The sequence below is a fragment of the Dromaius novaehollandiae genome, chromosome 1 (assembly GCF_036370855.1).
Source record: "Dromaius novaehollandiae isolate bDroNov1 chromosome 1, bDroNov1.hap1, whole genome shotgun sequence".
Lineage (NCBI taxonomy): Eukaryota > Metazoa > Chordata > Aves > Casuariiformes > Dromaiidae > Dromaius > Dromaius novaehollandiae.
This window is the reverse complement of record NC_088098.1, coordinates 58,163,430-58,183,026: the sequence shown is the minus strand read 5'-3', so window position 1 is coordinate 58,183,026 and position 19,597 is coordinate 58,163,430. Positions and strand designations below refer to the sequence as shown.

General features: G+C 39.9%; 1 protein-coding gene across 1 annotated transcript in view; it reads left to right on the top strand.

Annotated features, from left to right (window-relative positions):
• STAB2 (stabilin 2) overlaps window positions 1-19,597 on the top strand; it is a 94,509-nt gene that overhangs the window by 14,753 nt on the left and 60,159 nt on the right. The window contains exons 8-18 of the mRNA XM_026117928.2: window positions 2,150-2,346; window positions 3,384-3,517; window positions 6,308-6,441; window positions 9,209-9,291; window positions 10,231-10,380; window positions 11,609-11,752; window positions 12,576-12,638; window positions 12,731-12,850; window positions 13,918-13,971; window positions 15,263-15,343; window positions 16,886-17,038. Of these exons, the coding sequence (XP_025973713.2) occupies window positions 2,150-2,346; window positions 3,384-3,517; window positions 6,308-6,441; window positions 9,209-9,291; window positions 10,231-10,380; window positions 11,609-11,752; window positions 12,576-12,638; window positions 12,731-12,850; window positions 13,918-13,971; window positions 15,263-15,343; window positions 16,886-17,038 (1,313 nt within the window). The remainder of the gene's footprint in view (window positions 1-2,149; window positions 2,347-3,383; window positions 3,518-6,307; window positions 6,442-9,208; window positions 9,292-10,230; window positions 10,381-11,608; window positions 11,753-12,575; window positions 12,639-12,730; window positions 12,851-13,917; window positions 13,972-15,262; window positions 15,344-16,885; window positions 17,039-19,597) is intronic.

The following is a 19,597-nucleotide window of genomic DNA, read 5'->3' as shown; positions in this document are numbered from 1 at the left end:
CTAGAGGTAAGAGTCTTCAGCAAAGCTGTTGACTCCACGCCTCAGCTTGCTATTGAATGCTGAAATTGACCATGTTACAAGAAGCTACATTTTCTTTGCTGTACTTAAACTATGTCAAACAGCACCTGCTCCTCTTCCTCTTTCTAGACCAATTGCAACAAAGAATCTGGTTGTATCCAATGCTGAAAACTCTATCTAGCAAATTCTATCTTGAATCACGCTGGAAATACTTCTTATCCTGTCTGGGAATATTTACATTGTACAGTAAATTCTCCTGGTCCTAACTGTGGTGCCATCCCCTCTGAGTAGGATTAAAGAGGACTCAAGAGCAGGACATCAGGGGCCAGAAAGCCACTTGTGGGGGAGGCTTGAGGTCCTTCAAGTAGGCCACATGGACAGTGATCCACAAAGAAACTGCAGTGACCCACAGATAAAAAGGATGTTAGTAATTGCCCTCTCTCAGCTTTGGATTGATGCAGCATGTATGAATGCTGTTCCTCTGTCCTAGTGCCTTTAAGCCACAGGTGTCACCTGTGGCTTAAAGCAGTCTCTTTTACTTTTGGCCAGCTGGTAAGCAGAGAAGCAGCTCCAGCACAATTAAGTACATAAGTCAGGAGAGCAGTGGCTGCCCCAGACTCAACAGTGGTGTTGCTTGTTCTTGATTTGAGCATATGAGGGAATGTACATGTGTGTGTTTTTGCACCGGACCAGAAGAGAAGGCAAGAGGAGGTGAGACAGCAATGTGCCTTGTGGCCAAGAAGGCCAGTGATATCCTGGGTTGCATCAAGAAGAGCATTGCCAGCAGATCGAGGGAGGTAATCCTCCCCCTCTACTCAGTCCTGGTGAGGCTGCATCGGGAGTACTGTGTCCAGTTCAGGGCTCCCCAGTACAAGAGAGACGTGGAGCTACTCAAGCAAGTCCAGTGAAGGACTACTAAGATGATGAAGGGACTGGAGCATCTCTTATATGAGGAAAGGCTGAGAGAGCTGGGACTCTTCAGCCTGGAGAAGAGAAGACTGAGGGGGAAATCTTATAAATGAGTGCAAGTATCTGAAGGGAGGGTGTAGAGAGGATGGGGCCAGACTCCTTTCAGTGGTGCCCAGTGACAGGACAAGAGGCAATAGGCATAAACTGAAACACAGGAACTTCCATCTGAACATGAGAAAAACTTCTTTACCGTACGGGTGACTGAGCACTGGAACAGGCTGCACAGAGAGCTTGTGGGGTCTTCTTCCTTGGAGATATTCAAAAGCCTTCTGGACAGAATCCTGGGCAATGTGCTGTAGGTGACCCTGCTTGAGCAGGGTGGTTGAACTAGATGATCTCCAGAGGTCCCTTCTGACCACAAACGTTCTGTGATTCTGTAAAGAGCTAAGCTGAGAGTTGTCAACTCTCTCAGTCCCAGCTGAAGGGGAAGAAAAGGAGAAATGAAAACAGTGAGCACCATCACCTTTCAGGGGAGTCCTAGGCCTGCCACCTTCCAGCTGCAATGTGTGATTGACCATATTCTATACTGGACAAAAAAGCGTGAAGATGCTCTCCAGGCACTGCTGGATTCTGAACAAGAACAAACAATGCCATTGCCTTGAAGAAAATGGCTCATGGAAATGACTAGTGAGCTTCTAGTCTGGTCCTGAAACTGTGAAAGTGTAGAAGACATGGCTGAAGTATTTGCTGGCCAATTTTCCATACAGCTTAACAGGTGACATTATATTGTTTAATCACTGGAAAGAAAACAGTGAAGGCTTATTGTACTGAGAAATATTTTCCTACTGATCTAACATGCACTTAAAGCTTTTACCGACTTCATCTCACCTACCTGACCTTCTCTGGTTAAAATCCACCAGAAAACAGGGAAATAGTTGTGATACTCTAATGAGCACATTACATGTTGTAGTCTGCTAATAACTCAGTTTCCCAAGTTAAAGGATCATTTCTGTATAAAAGCAAACAGTTGGTTGCTATGTTAATATAAACACATTCCCCCTTTCTGTTTTCATGCTGCTGCAATACCTCAGACTTGGCTATTATGAGAAGTTTAGTCTACCCAGGCTTTGTTTGTCATTGAGATGCTCTGCTATATCCTTGTGCTCAATTTTAGAACTTTGGGTAATAATTCACTTACTTCCTCCCCTTTTCTTTTTCTAAGCTATCAATCCCTGTTCCAAAAATGTCTGCGATTCCAATGCTGACTGCACTTACCTTGGACCAAATCATCACAAATGTACCTGTAAAGAAGGTTACAGAGGTGACGGTATAGTCTGCTTACCCATAGACCCTTGCCAAGCAATATATGGAAATTGCCCTCCACAGTCTACCATTTGCATATATGATGGTCCAGGAAAGGTTAGTGTTGAACTGGAGCCCAGAACATTTCCTGTGTCAACAGCCTAATAATATTTTCTCTCTAAAAAGGAGCCCTGCCAAAGGCACAAGAGTACTGAAACAGGCCTTGGAAAGGCCAAGCCCTATTCCTAGCTTTGGCATAAGCCCTTTGATGACCCAGAGTCCCTTTACCCCTATGCATGCATGCCCCTCTGTAAACAGGAATGATAATACCTTTCATAGAATATTTTTTGCCAGAATTCATCTCCCCTAAATGGAGGCACTGAAATGAAGCTTCTCCCACTTAGGTTTGATTCATCCTCTGACTGCAGGGAGTTTGTAGGACAAGTAGGCTTCTTACACAGGTACCTCAGATATATGCCTAAAGTTAGCCTATTTAGGAAAGTAGTCGGGGTCTTTGAGGACTACCTATGAAAAGGGCCATATAAAGACCACACATTATTAACACTGTTGGGAAGTGGCTCAGATTTCCATGTTGTAAAACTTCCGCCACTGACAAAGTGTGACTTCAGAAGACTATGCCTGTCTTGCCTGGCCACCCTGAAAAAGTGAAAAGGAAGTCATCTAAGGTTGTCCTGGAGTTCATAGTCATATAAGTTGCTCCACTCAGGTGTCTCCCAGTGGTCTGCATGTGGCTTGCAACTAGCGCTTGATGCACTTCAGTGATGACATTGTAATGCCTCACTAGTTAATGATATGCTTTCACACTTCTTTTGGGAGGCAGAGGACTGCGGGAACAGAGATAAAAAATCTGACCTATCCACACTGATTTGAAATGTTCCCTGGTCACAGAAGTGAATCTAAAGGCTTTTATCTGAAGGGGATTTATTGGAGAGTCAGTAATTTTCTTGAGGGGGTAAAGCCTAGAAGGGAGTTGAATAAATATGGATAAGCTTTATATTTGTATCTGACACCATGTGATTAACTAAGGTTTTTGAAGTTCACTGTTTTTAAATGCTAGTTCCAGAAAAAATGCTGAAATCTACAATTTGTATAAGTCTAATTTTCCTCTCTCCTCTCCTATCCTTCTGATTTAGTCCCATTGTGAATGCAAAAAACATTACACAAACTTTGTACCTGGAAAAGGATGCAGCATGGCAGACATCTGTGAAACTAACAACACCTGCCATAAGAAAGCTAAATGCTCAATGACTGCACCAGGACAAATTATGTAAGTCTTTTTCCTTGTTAAAGCTTTCACTCAGATTCTACCTCTTTCCTCTAGTAAATAGGCTATGAAAATAAATCCAGTGGATGAACACCTCCTGAAGTTATCATTAATAGTTTCTTTATTGAGGACAATTGTACAAAATTTAATAGGTTTAGTGTCAACCAGTTAGCACAGTTTTAGATTTCATCAAACCATTTGCTAATACCTATAAAGTTTTACTTTTATAGTTCTCAGAGGCCATTTCTACACTAGTAAATAAAAAGGGCCAAGACCTTAGGTCAAGCAGCACAGTCTGGCTCACAGCTGAAGTCCCTTCCTCCTCCAAAACAGAGTAACTGCCTATTGGCAATGGTCCCTGGCACACACTGTCCCTTCGGCTGTGCCTGGGCATTGTTTGGGAGAGCACTAGCTGGTGGGGGCCAAAAATATGCTAGGCAGCATGTTAAAAATTAATCAATATTAATTAACATAGGAGAGCACTCAAGCCCAGGCCTTGGCCCATTTCAGTATATTAATAGAGATATAACCAGGGAATCTGGCCCTCAGGCTGTGAAAGAAATACCCATCTAGGCAAATTCCTCAAAGCTATGAATCATGCACATGAGAAGCAGCAAGACCTGTGGCAGAATATCTTTTCCTGTACATAAATTTGCTACACAGATCTTATAAGGAAAGTCTGTTTAATGCAAAACTTAAGAACAATATATTAAACCAAAGAATTTGAATTACATATTTCTATCGTCCAGTGATGGCTAGTACTGGGTTTAAAGAGGTGCGCTTGAAGTGTTGATTTTCAGGAGCTGAGGGTTAGAATGTGAAAGACAACGGAGAGCATTAATTATAAGTTGGGAACAAATTATTTGTCATATAGATCTAAAGATAAAAAGTGTTCCCCTGGGAAAGTACTCCTGTTATCTGTTCTTGCTTCATCATGCACCTTACTTTTACAGTGAAATACTAACACCACTTTCTTATAAACTAATGTGCATTTCAAAGAAGTTTATCTAGAATATACCCTAGTTCATTTCTGAAGCGTGCTATAATACTCAAAAGCTGTATGCACCTTGTAACAGCAGCATAACAGTAGAGCCAGGTGCAAAACATTTAAGATTGGAAAATATTCCTGTCTGAAGTCAACAACAAAATCCAAATTTTTATGAGTTGAGAAATTAAAATACAATTCCAGATAATATCAGTCAGCACCTTTCTTTCCTAATTTATCACTTTTTCACTGTTGCAATTCAATTTTCAACAGCTGAGGAATTTTTGACAATTTCAGAATAGGAAAACTAAAAATTTATGGTTGTGGGGGGAAAAAGCAACCCAAACTCCATGCATATCATTCATTCTATGACCTTGATGTGGGGAAAAAAAACACCAAGGAAAGGAGTGGGATTCTAATCAAACCAAAAACACCTATTTCACAAAACTAAAACTATACTGAAAAGCTCCCAATTTCAGGAGAATCCACTTATCAAAGAGGAACTTTAGAAAGAAAAGCACTGATTGGTACATGTGGGCACAGTAAATTAAGTCTTTCCAAAGCTCTAGTTGTGATACCTGTGACATTGTTACTGTATTTTGGCTGCACCCGTACTTTAAATTCTTTTTTTTCCTCCTTCTTTTTTTTTTGACTCTTCTAAAACAAAAAGCTGTAGCAGAGCCCTCAAACCAGCATTGCTTCCTTTCCCTTTTTTTTTGTTTTTGGTGTTTTTATTAAAGATACAGTTGCACTGTTAACCTCCCACATGTCATCACTTCTGATTCCTCCATAATCAAATGATTTGTACAGGAATAAATCTCTTATGTAGACAAAGAGGTCATATTTATGGTTTGTGAACAGTATAACACAGCAACCCTCCCCCTGCCCTGGAAAAATCAAGATTGTGCCTGTGTCTATTCCCATATAGATCTTTTCTGAATGAGTGCTGACACTGTCTATAACATTGCTGCAGCACACTAATTACAGTCAGCCTTGCCCTGAAGCTAAAAAGCGTCAGCTGGTGCAGAATTACACTGCATATTAGACCATGCGTTCTTTGGTTTCCAAGCAGAAATAGCCTTCCCTCAGCTAACCTTCATTATTGCGTTTTTCTATTCCACTCTAAATTGTACCCTGGCTCTGCCTTCAATTTAGAAATTAATAGCTTCATAAACCAAACCTCTTTTAAACAAGACTGAAGCAAAGAGACACAGAAAGTTGGATTTCTGTCTCCAGAAAGACATTATTCTCTTCCCCTTCCTAGGTAAACTGAAGTAGTGACAGTTCCTCAGTCTTTTCCAGTCCTACCTATACACTTACCGTATAGTTGTTAATCCCTTTAAACATAGTTAGGGTTTCTTTCTGTGTGTGCTACATGTTGACAAGTGCCTAGTTTAATTTTAGCCACTGAGGATGAGTAAATCACAGAGTCGACTCCTCCAGCCAGTCCCCCAGGCGCAGCCAAGCAGCAGCAGAATTTCTAACAAGTGTAACAAACAGAGCCAAGACTGGCAAAAGCAGACGGCATTGATGGCCACTCACTTTAAGACAACTTGAATGAGTCCGGATTTTTAGAAAGTGCTAACTACTACTTCCTATGAATAGTCAGGTTCACATAAGGCTCACTTTAGTCCAGGCCACTTTTTTTGAAAATAACAACCATTTATACCAACTAACACCTAATAACAAGTATGAGTCAAACACATGGACAACCAATGATTTCTTCCCCACCCCTCTTGAGCCTTGCTGATGCCGCAGAGCACACAACTGTGTGTCAGCACACAACTGAGGTGACAGTGTCTTCACAGGTGCACTTGCCAGGGGGGCTACATCGGAAATGGCTTTGTGTGCTATGGGAACATCATGGAACGACTTAGAGACTTGAATGCTGAAGTGGGAGGACGGTGGCAAGGCAAACTGACATCTGCCTTATCTCTAATGGGTAAGTAACTGAATAAAAGCAGAGTCAGTTCTTGATGGGTGGATTAATCATGCTCTCTCTATCCCCTGCCCCCCAGCACCCCTAGTTGTAGGACAGTGCTGCTTAGAGGCATGAAACAGAGCACACACTATTCACCACGGACACACTCTGGCTCCCCAAAGCAGCCTTTGCTCACTGCGTGAATCAATCTACAAGAACTTTTAAGTAAAAGTGCTAAATACATTCCCACAACCCCACTCGCACATCATTTTTTATCACCTGTGGTTTTTGCCTCATCTGGATCATCTCACTTCCTCTCCCTCCCGATCACTGTTGCATTGGATAACAGAGATGTGGATCTAGAACAATGCACAGAAATAGACCAAAAACCTCAAGATTCCCAGCAAGGTCCATCTTACCTGATACCCAGCTGTCAGCAATGGTATTGTTCTAACCAGGAGGAGGGTCCAAGACAGAACCGGGAAAGAGGAGAGAAGCGAAGGGAAGAAGGTGATCCCATCTGTGGTTTCGATCACTCTCAGGAGCTTCTCTTCTGATCTCATCAGAGTGCATCGACAGCATCTGAGTAGCTCAGGGTTGCCAGATCACCTGCAGAGCCAAGGTGGAGCCCCAGTCAGGGCTCACAGCATAAGCATCTTCTAGCAAAGCATCTGAAACATCCTGCAGAGCTGTGTGAACCAGGATGACGGTCTGCAGAGCTTCCAGGGCTCTGTCAGAAACCTTACTTGGATTCAACATAAATCCACATAGTCCATGATCCTTCAAAAAGAGTGTTTCAAACTCAGTGCATTGGCGTTTTCCAACAGAAATCTGACCTATTATATTATCGTTATTTTAGAAAAGTATTAAGGCATGGAGAACCTAATTCTTCAGCCACACATTGGCAAATCTGTGTATGTAACTTTGGATACTGACTCATGTTACCCCTCACTATCTACTAGTAAATTTACATTCACCATGCCATGATACTCAACAGCAGCAAAACAGCTGTCTCTGTTCTGTATATTATCTAATTGTACAGGTTATTGATAATATGTTTCAAATAAAAATGATGAAGGTTAAGAGGTGAGGGGGAAAAAAGCTAACTTCTCAAATTAGATCATAACATACAATCCCTTTCCAAAGCAGATCCAAGTACTTACTATAGTGGAATTCGGTATTCAAAAAAAAAAAAAAATACAACCGTTTAATCAAGATGAAACTGCCCTTTGCAAAGCAGATGAGTTGTAAATTCCCAGTATATCTAAGGTTTGGAAGTATATCATGAGAGTAAGAGGAGAAAATGGCCTAGAAAGACGTAGAGTAAGCAAAAAGGATGGTTACACTAGAAGGAATTGCTGATAGCAGGGCAAAGACTTCGAAAATCAGAACAGATTGTGCATTTATACGGACTGCAGAGCTGCTCTTGGGAAATGGATGGCAAATTATTTGTGTACTACCTATTAGAAGGGGAAGAAGTATGAAAAAATGTTAAAGGATTCTTTCAGTTTTGCTAAGTCACTATCCTCACCGACAATGTAAACATCAGTTTGCAATTGTCCCAGGATGCCAAAAAATTGAGATGTCCAAAGAAATGAGTCTAGCCTTTAGCAGTTATTGCAGTCACCATGTGAAGAAAACAACAGAACTGTCACAATCAACTTAGTTGCAGTCCCACAATTCTGAGCTTTGAACAAACACTGCTAGAACTGAGTGACATTTTTTAGTTTAATTTGTAAATATGAAAACTTCCTTCATGTTTAATATCATTTGCTTGCTCTTTTTTGCTAAGCCCAGCAATTAAAATAAATATTATTAATTCCTGACCAGAAAAGAAGAGGAATTCCACATAGCTGGCTGAGGGCAATATCTGGCAGTGACCTTAATATTCAGCAGTGAAAATAGAAATCCCTTGCTTCACCACTGAGTACTAGTCTGCAGCTTCTCTATAGTTCTTCTTATGTGTCTGAAAAGTGCTTGACATGCTGGGTGCCACCATTTGCTAACAACAATTCAAATTTTATATTGTTTGATTAAGTTTGGGACATAAATGCACCATTTGATTTATCAGTCAAAAGCTACAAAGACACATTAACTGCACAGGTTATTTTATAATATATTCACTCCATATTGATGTCTTTCAAAAACTAAGTAGAATATATGGCAGAATACTCCACAGTGTATTTTAAGACAGTATATTAAGCTGATTTTTAAGATATATACTCTAGTACATCATACCTATAACTATAAAAATGTTTTTAGTTCTAATTTTAAACCTCTGAAAAAAGGGCTGAATATTAGAAATATTTAATGGCTTCAGCTACAGAATCCAGTGCTGTTATACTGCTGTCTTGGAAATGGAAATACCATCTGGGTAGCAGATGAACTTTAATTACCTTGCAGTGCATCATTTTTTATTATTAGCTATGTGCTTGCTGATCCTTGCATTACCAATAGGTAATCATCAGCATTCCCCTCACCCCACAAAGACTGAATTAATTTAAAGTAGGAACCTGTTTCCCTATAAAGACACCAATACAACTCTAAAGAAGCCCTGTTATCATGGCTATCACCCTGGTTAGCATGCTATGGAATCTGGATTACCAAAAAACATTCTGAATATTTTGCCTCAGTCTATATCAAATACGCAAGTGCACCTAGATTATGCATCTGCTCTGCTTCTCACCTTTCAACACCAGATTTTAAAATCCTAAATTAATATTTAATAATCATCTGTCTCCAAAAGGTTTTTAATATTCATTTAATCTTTTTCCCCCCACCCCATAAGAAAATGTCTATGAGTGGCCACTGAGTAGTCTGGGACCATTTACCGTGCTGGTACCAACAAACGAGGGGCTCAAAGATACAAATGTAAGTAAACAGAGAGGGCTGTGCATGAGAGGGCTGTGCATGAGTGGGATTTAACTCCTTCAGCAATCAGACCTGTGTTAAAAAGGGTTTTGATTCTACAGATTCAGAAGAACCTTTTGCTCTAGCACACTTCTGGCTCACCATAGAAGTCTAGGAGCCAGAGACTCTTTTCCTTACTTGAAAGGAAAGCAAAATGATTTTCTGAGTCAAGGTAGAATGCAGTCATGTTTCAAGTACTGTTTGGATTGTCTTACATGTGTATACTCAACATTTTTTTTACCTAGTTGAGACAGGCTCTGAATTAAGGTCTGAATTTTCAGCAGGAAAGTCTGAAGTGAACTTTTAAGTAAGGCTGATAAAAATAATATTTTTAGTAGGAAAAAAAATCAAATATAACATTTTTAGTGACCAAACAGGGTTAAAACTGTTTTCTTACCTTGTTTCAAATTGTGCATATTCACATTCTGGGTGAAACAACAGGGAGAGTGGTAGGAAAGAACACATTTGGGAAAGGTAATATTTTTCATTTATTTCACCAAAAATGAAGTTTGGCGATGGAAATGAAAATCTTTTCAAAAATTCTGCCAAGTTAAGAAAAAAAAGACAATGCTTTTCAGGATACTCTGACATCTCTATTTAGGGCTTAAAAAGTGGCCTGGTGGCTAGATTTTCAGATACTTAGCATTCAGCATCTTCCACTGAAGTCAGGAGATCTCTTGATACCCTCACTGTTTATGCAGGGACATAAGGGTATGATCTAACCTGAACTGAAGTCAAGAGAGGCTCTGCTCAGTTAAAACATATAATCTCATTTCAGAAGAAAATTGTCATTTCAGTATGTAACTGTTGGAGGGGGGAAAAAAAAGGATCATTCACAGTGAGGGGGTTTTTTAGATAAAGCCTGTATTGAAATAAATCTCTCTCCTTCTGCTCTTCTAGATAAAGGACCTTCTAAATAATAAACAGAAAGCACAGTACTTTGTGAAACTCCATGTAATTGCTGGTCAATTGAATACCAGTAGTTTGAATAATACTAGTGTAATATATACTTTGACTGGCAAGTCAGGGGAGATATCAAAGGGAGAAAAGGTAAGTGACCTTCTAGCCTACATCAGCAAAGTTTATTCTTCGTGTTTAAGTCTTTGACAAGGAGTACAAAAGGTCTTTCAACAGCGAGGCATCAGGTTGCAGGTAGCTGCTGTATTACGAAATGCTGCAGCCACTGGTCACATACTGCAGAGAGCTGAAGCGAAGCCAAGGCCTCACCAGCAAAGTTCTCAGTAAAGTCAGTGAAAACAAAAAGTTGTTTTTAGAATTGCAATACCACTGAATGGGTAGGGCAGACAGATCTAAAAATGTTTTCTAAAATAAAGTCATCTTAAATCTGCAAGCGTGACATGCAGGTCAGGGTAGGGACAATAAAAGAAGTGGGGCAGGGGGAAAACTGGGAGCTGATGTTGGAAGACCTTTTGTATTGCTTATACAGAGGAAGCACCGACTGCACTGCAGACTCACGTTCCACTCAGCATCCCTAGACATCCTTTGAATAATGCAGCAAATACAAGTCTTCAATATAAATAAAATACACATGGCCATTATCATGAAAAAAAGTGGAGTAAGGCTCATCGCTGGATGAGTTTATTTGATACCAGAGAACATCAGGGCAGTTTGATCCCACAGTTTCAAAGATTTCTAGGACTATATATAACTATATATAGGTTTTCTATACACTAGACTGAAATCAGGCGCTCCTTTTCTACTAGATTAGCAGCATCTGAGAAAAGAGATCTATGTTATTTTTTAAAGAATCTGCATTCCATTTATACCAGGAAAATACCATTGCAGTCCCAGGCCTGTTAGCTTCCTGCACACTTCAGTACAGTGCATAATCAGCAACATTTTATTGTTTTAAATATACATATAATATAAGGAAATGGGTTGTAGTCCCCTAAGATAATGGGAGTTGACCCATTTACTACAATCACATTTTAAATCATTTCCTGGCAGACATTTATTAGTAGCAACCATCAGAGCCCTATTACATGCACTCCCTTCACCACAAGGCCAGTTCTGTCTGCTATCCCTGTTTCTCTTCTGCACCTTGCCGTCCTGGAACAAAATAATATGGCCCTAATCCAAAGTCAAAGGAGTGTTTTCCATTTCCTTGATAGGTGTTGGAAGCAACCCCTGGTCTCATCAGACTTAAATAGCCCAGGTGTTAGCAATGAAAGTGTGTGTTAGACATTACTCAACATGCATACTCTTTCTTACAATTCCGTAAGAAAGAATTCATTATCTATTTCCTGCCTTATTTTAGGATTATCAATTAAGAATTAGAATTCAAGGAGGAAGGAGGAAAGGAAAACTTTTGCAGGGGAACATAATTGCTTCCAATGGGATTTTGCACATTATTGACAAAGCCATGGACAACATGGACCCAACGTTTGAAAGCAGCAAAGAGGTGAGACATAAGCTGTATACATGCAACTACAGGACCTTCTTTTAAAATAGTTTTACATTAATTTAATGCAAAGGAAGATAACTGACAGCAGCTAGACTAGGTCTACTGAGTCTTTGTGCTTCAACTCAGAAAAGCAGCATTCAAAATCAAAGGTGCAGTTTCCACAGCAGACAGATATTCACTCTTCTGCCATGTTGGTTCATGGAGGACTTGGTTGTACTTATAGTTTCTGAGTTGTGCCTTGGTTCTTTGGAAACTGTGCAACCACAATCAAAGCATTTCACTTGAACCCTCGAACAACTAACTAGGAGGAGGGACTTTTTGACAGACACCAGGCAAGAATTGTATGCAAACCAGCAAAAAAAAAAAAAAAAAAAAAAAAAAGAGAGGGCTGAGATTATAAAAAATAATCATTTTAGATGCCTTGTTTTTTTGGTGCCCTGCTTAACATAATTCCTTGAGAATTCACTTCTCATATGATCTTTTTGAAAATGTTTTATTTCTCTGCCCTTTCTCATTCAGAATACATATATGATAATGCTTTTTCCACCCTGCTCACATTGTTTGTATGCTCTGTGACTACACAATATTTCAGGACAGTGTCAATCTCTAACACCAAGCAAATGTAGCCCAAGAGCAAGAGGGCTCCACCATCTCAGCCGGGGTCTCCACATACCACAGCCATACAAACAATAAGGAAACCCAAATATATTCAGATTTGTAATAACTAAGACTCATGCAATAGTTCCACAAGTGTCTCCTAAGAATTGATATTCATTTCATGCTCCTAAGTAAAATATATCTTGTATTCATTCCATTTCAGGAAACAATAATGTCAGTGCTTCAAGATAATGGAAGATACAGCCAATTTACATCCTTGATAGAGGTAAGGATCCAGAAATGCAATTCCATAAAGTTATTTTTAGATGCTTTACAAAACTAATATATAATTTTATTTTTGTTTTTAAACCAAAACAGAAAACTGGACTGGGAGAGGCTTTACAACAGGGTAATAGACCTTACACAGTCTTTGTTCCAAGTAATGATGCTCTGAACAGGATGAAAGCCACGGATCTGGATTACCTGCTTTCCACAGAGGTATAGTCTTCCCATACTGCAAATCAGTCTTATGCAGTGGATGATTTTCTGGTTTTAGTATTCATTTAAACTAGGCTTATATGATCTAGGCTTAAGGCATCGGCAACAAATAAAGATCATTAAGACACCTAATGCATAATATAGCTTATTCTGCATCTGCCAAATACCATACTTTTTACAGCTTCTTCTGAAGCATCTGTTACTGGCCATTATCAGAAACGTGGTACTGGCCTAGCTGTTCCTCTGCTCTGCTACAGGAGGGCATATTACTATACTGTTGACATCTCTAAAATGAGGCTTTTGTAGTTTTTATTTCTCAGCATAATTTTTTACAAAGTTAATTTGTCTAACTAACATTTTTTGCCTACACACAGAGACAGTTTCCCTTTAAGCTGTTTTCCATCTGCCTTTGCAAGCAAGAAAGGGAAAGTTCATAAAACCCTATGGCTTATAGACAAGATAGCATTATGAAGTTAGTCCATTGTCCTGCAAGTGTCAGAACAACTTCTGTATCTCCTGAAGTCCTCCATCAGAGGAGCAGGATTTGAGATCTTATGTCTTGCAAAGCAACACCGAACCTACACACCGGGTCCCCCTCCCCTGCTCTTGCCCTGACAGCATAGCCCAGACAGCTACATGAAAAAGCCCCAAACCCATTCCTGGGAGGTGTCACCACCCAGAGGGGACAATCATGGGGACAGATGCCACAGGCTTCCCCACTGATCAGGACAGGCCACTGGTGATGCCCTGGGAGGCATACATTGTCATCCTCCCCCCTTGGCACCTCCCAACATGTAAGGGTCAAAGAGGAGATGAGACTGGGGCCAACAGTGTGGAAACAAGATATAGCTCATAGCATAGGAAGGGCCAGTGCCAAAACAAAATGATGTGTGCCTATAATGTTACAGAGTAGAAGAGTGCATGCCATGAGATTAACACCGTTGTTAACCCTAAGATTTCTAGTGCTGAAATGAGTGACATTGTTCTTATTCATACGTTCTCTCATTAGCCAGTTGGTTTCATGTTTTCCACATTTGGCTAAAAAGACCTCTTTTGTATTGTTGCAGGGTTCATGGAAGCTTCTGGAGCTCGTCCGATACCACATTGTTTCCAACGTTCAGGTGAGCATGGCTGCTTTACTGTCCCACAGGTGTAAGAGTTGCTACTCTGAAGACAAAGGCTTTCTAACAATGACCTCCACTCAGTGTTACACAGCAAGGCTGCAAAGGAGGGCAGCTATGCCTTTGCCTTGATTAAGAATAGTCATACCTAAAGGCCACTGAAAGAGAACACATACTTTTTACCTCAGCGTTACCAATCAAAAGAAAACCCCAATAGGAGGCACAGGGTAGTCCTTGAACCACAGCAAATGAAAGTTACCTGTGTTGTGTCACATTAACATTACATGCAGGTAACTATTTCCACTTAAACTATTTCCACCTTTTTGCGATAGTTTTAGCCCAAGTTAAAAAAAAAACAAAACAAAAAAACCCCACACCCAAGCCACAGCCAAACTGCACAAAAAACACACAAAAAGCAAAAATAAAAACAGCCCCCCAAAAGAACAAAACAAAACAAAACAAAAAAATCCTGAACCTGGGACCTACTAAGTTTACTCTGCTGTGGAGTAAGAAGTGCTATCATGGGGTGCTGTCAGCTTTGTAGATCTACAGGAATAAGCAAAAGGAAGAGAAAAGTAATTGTTACTCCTGAAATAAAGATCTTTCTGAGCCAATTCCGCTAAAATTAACATCCATCCTCCGTTTCTCAGGGTGGTTTTGTCATCATCAAAGTAACTTCCCTACTTTTCACTCCTTTTCTTACTGAAAACAAAAAAGCAAAAATCAGAATTCAGCAACATCAGCAGCAACTGCAGCTACAAGAACTTTAAGTTTCATCACTGCTCCAGCCCCTGCTTCTGGCAAGGAAGGATGAGTTTATATCCTTAGTGAAAGGCCCCATATGCAGTGTCAGAGACTGAGGTCACTCAGGCACATATCTGGATCACAGAGAGCAGAGGCATACAATGCATTCGTCCACTCACACGATATCAGCTGTGCTGTTTCCACAATGGTCTAAGAGTGTAAACAGGACTGTTTTCAGGGAGAGGTGATAACTCTTCTTAGACCGGATGATCTAGTTGGGGGGGGGGGAGGGGAAGAAAATGAACAACCTTTTGAGGAAACAAGCTCTTCAGAAACGGCAACCTGCAAGCTCAAAGTTTAAAATAATCACTCTAGCTTCATTATGCTAACAGATTCGTCATTGTGAGACTGCCTCTGAAGCTAGAAGAAAGATGATGGGGCTTTTCACCCCAGATAGGAGAAGGGTGGTTTTACTTGTGAAATTCATCTGGATTTTAAAATAACTACTGATACTAGATTTTTTCCAATCAATTTGCATTCATTTCAGCTAGAGGTCGCCAGCCTCATCTCAATAGAGCACGTGAGAAGCATGGCTAAGCAGTTCATCTACTTTAACAGGACCAGCACTGTAAGTGAAAGTCAGCTTTTACCTGTGAATAACTCTGTTCTAGGCAACCATTTGCATGCCAGGGGCAGGGTGGGGGGAAAGGGGACACTCTGGAATCTTACAGAAGCAGAATAATTTCTTGCTATAACAAGTAAAATTTTCAGTCTGCCTTTCCCAGCCACTATTAGAAATCAGGACTATAAAAGATGCAGAGCAAATGACTGGTGTGTAAGGACAGCCTGCATTTCTTTTTTCCTTATGACTAGCCCAAAACTGGGAAAAAATATTTTAAAACATTGTTACATGTTCTAGTTATTTTAAACACTTCTCAATGCATGGATAGATATCCTTACAATCCCCTTAGTGGTATATTCTCTAATGCTGACGAACCCACAGAACACTTCTTTTTAAAGCTGTGTTACTTTGTCATTCAGTGTGGAATTCCTCTCACATAGCTTTAGCCATCAGGAAGGTTAATCTCCAAGATAGACTCAGCAGCTTCTGGAGGCACCAGTCTCCTCCCATTGACTATAGAAGAAACCCGGATAATTAGAGGTAACTAGACACCTAACCTATAGGCCACTAAAATGAGGTGAGATGATTCCCCATCCTGATTAGACGAAGGCAGTGTTGAAAGTTGCATCAGCTCTTTCCTTAATCTAGCACTATGCAGAATTTTCACTTAATATTTAACCAGCCAGATGCCTAGTCAACTTGAGTAGATATTTACATGAGCAAGAAACAACTAAAAACTTGATAAGGATCTCACAATTCAGCACATTAACAGTAAGCATTCAGAAAATACGATTACTTTTCTTGACACACCAGGTTATAGATCTCTAATAAAGAAGCCCTCTCAATGGAAAGAAAAAACAAAGTCAACATAAATTCTGAAAATCTTTAACATGCAGTTAAAAAAAAAATCCTAAATGGTGTTAATTCAAGTTGTACCCTATTAATGAGCAAGCTATAAATTAGCCTGTAGAAAAACTTTTTTTGGTATAAAGGGTTTTTTCCTCGATTTCTGCAATACTTTTGCTAAACCAGACTTAACAGATGCATTGAACTCCCTGGTGTTCTTTGCACATTTTAGCCAAATATGAATGTTCTAGAGAAAAAAAATGCATCTTTGAAAATTATTTGTAAAGGCAGCGCAGTTGCATGAATAAATTCAGAAGAGTATACTTTTTTTCCTGTGAACTTGGATAGCTCACAGATTCTCTCTCACTTTTCCTCCCACATCTGTCAAATAGAGTGGGACTACCACAAAATCCAAGCCTGTGACCGCTGAAATCAGTGGGAAGACAACTGATGACTTCAGGAGAGCTCCAGTCATTAGTTCCACATGATAACAGTGCAGATTAGGAGGAAAATGCTGGATACTTATGTTACAGATCAATATCGAGCAAAAGGTGCAACATATGCATGCTTCTTGCATACAATAAGCACAAGAAAATATAGGTAGCCAATTAAAAATGAGAAATATGGCTAAAAATTTTTGAATTGAAATGTTTGGGGGTTGCAAAAATATGATTGCTTTTTTTTCTCCCTGTTATTTCACAGGGACAAGTCTTGGTGAGTGGAGAAGAAATGGAAGAAACAGATATTGTTGCAAAAAATGGTCGCATTTATACTCTTGCAGGAGTTCTTATCCCACCCACAATTGTTCCAATTCTACCACATCGGTGCGATAAGACAAGCACTCAAGTTGCAATGGTAAGAGAATTACTACAAATCAATAGTAATACAAATCAATAGCTTTACACTTGGTAACATTAAGATACTTTTTCTGGTAAGAATGACTGAGCTTTTAGCTTGCAGTAAGTGTTGCTCCAATGGGCAATTACTGGATTGGATTCATACTCATATCTGGGCCAGTGACAATTCCAGCACAATAATGCAAAATAATTACTATCCTAACTTACAACAGTCCAGAATGACAGCCTTGAAACAGATCCTCAGCTGAGCTGGACAGCATCAAAATTTAATGAAGAAAACACAGGAGTTGGCAGTAAAGAACTATTAACTCTAGCAGCAACTGCAAAGAGCCATATGCGCAGTATAATCGTAAACCAGGCAGAAATCCAAGCAGCAGTCCTGATACAAAAAGCGATCAACACCTAAAACACTCCAGTAATTCCTATTCCTTACCAGAAAGCTACCTATAATCTATTTCTAGCATTGATTAATACTAAAGGTACACTGGGAAAAGTAATTTCAAGACAAACTAAGTAGCATCCTTCACAAAAAAGGTTTCTCAAACTAAAGTTAGACACTTTTGTCAGCTTTGAAACCTTCAAGAATAGCTTAAAATATAGTTTACTATCCAAAGCTTTAAACAGAGTGCTGCTACCAACCAGAATACCAGAATGGAGTAATGGCTGGGCTGTTCTTGTTCTGCCATTGTGCATTGTCAGCCCTCTCATAAAAAAAGAACAATGTCAAAAGTAGTATTTATGAGGTCATATTAGTAAGAAGTGCCAAACCTCATAAAAACTGACAGTTTTGTGCAGATACAAAAACCGTACATCCCTAAAGACAAAACTATTATTACGCTAACACGTAGATATCAGTGTACCTGAGTGCTGACAAAAAACATAGGACTCAAAATGTTCAAAAAACTCATAGGGATTGAAACAGTACATAAATATCACTGTCCAGCATTTCTGAAAGTGCAGGAGGGTCAACAGATCCACAGTATCTGCTTCATGTGGGGACTTCAGCCAATTTTGAGGATTTCTGACAAAACATGCTTTGACAGCTGAAGTCATAGCCCTCCCCAGCTGTCTGCTTTACCTCCTTCCAGCGGTCGTCTCTCCCACAGCACAGCTGACAGAAGGGAATCTATGTCTACGCTTCAGACGTTTCTCTGCAAATATTGTATCTTAATCTACTAGTGAAAACGAGCAGAGCTCAGAAACTAGGCTCTGCACGGACGTGCAGAATGGGAACAGGGAAACAGGTCTGCAGGGTGGCAGAGGGGAGAAATGGGACTTCCATCTTGAGGAAGAGGAGGTTGCAGGCATGTGTCAATGGCTAAGCCAGTCCCACATGGAGAAAGGGAGCAAACAGGTGACCCTGCATGACACTGGGTAACAGGGAGAGCAATGCCGATAGAGAGAAATGCATTCTGAAGATCTCAGCCTGATTTTTAAGCTCTAAAATACCAGACAAATTCTTAGAGGGATTTTCAGAAACCCAAAGAAAAGTAAGAGTCGAAGTCAACCTTGGTCATGACTGCACAGCTTACAGAGCTTTTATAATGCCTAAACATATTTGTCAAAATGTATCTGGCCCACAGCCCTTTAAAACATAGAGTGTCATTGGTACCTCCACTATTCAATGCTCAAATGCTTTTGTAAGTCTGGTCCTTTATTCCTTTAAGTGCTTTGCAACACTACTGAATCCAAATCAGATATTACTTTAGTACTTGATTCTTTCCCTATCAGCTCCAGTGATGAATCTGTGGGGTAAATGCCATAATTCAGGTTCATAGGCATTTGTCCAATGATTATGAAAAACACTGATGTAATATACTGGATGCCTGCTCTAATATTTATCTAATTCAGCTGAGACATTAAAAGTCATGAGCAACATAGCTTTGACAAACTCCATATCCACACACTGAAATGCACATTCTCTTTGAAGTTATTGCATGCTGAGCTTGTTAGAGGACTCACCTTTTTTAACTGCCACTGGGGTTTATATCTCCTCAGGGCTGTAATTGCCTGTCTCTGTCACCACCACATGGTGATAAATTAGCTAGTGGTGGAAGGCAACGAAAAGGTGAGGACATAAAAATAGCTATATACCACTAGATCATAGCGAAGTACTGGACCTACAACATGGAAGCACAGAATATTTTTTTTCTTTACCACCTATAGACAGATTTCTGTTCACACTGCTATATACGAGATTGTCAACTAATCTGTGATCTGCATAGGGAGAAATGAAACATTCTCATAGAACCTTAAGCATACAGACTGCACCAGATGCTCAGACAATATAAGTTAACATACCATATTGGCTTGAGCAAATTATGCCAGTTCTCTTGTTCCTGTGTTTGTCTTATGTTTTGGGAGCTGCTGCTCATTAAAAGGAGGGAGTGGAGGAATGACAAATAAAAATAGAGAGGTGAAGGTGGAAACAAACAATGACCTGACAGAAGTTGGAGCCAGGAGACACAGCCCTGCCTGGTGTTGCTGATCCATAATCAGCTTCCACAATCCATGCTGTAACAATTAAAAGTCATAGATTAGATATTCCTCAAAACTG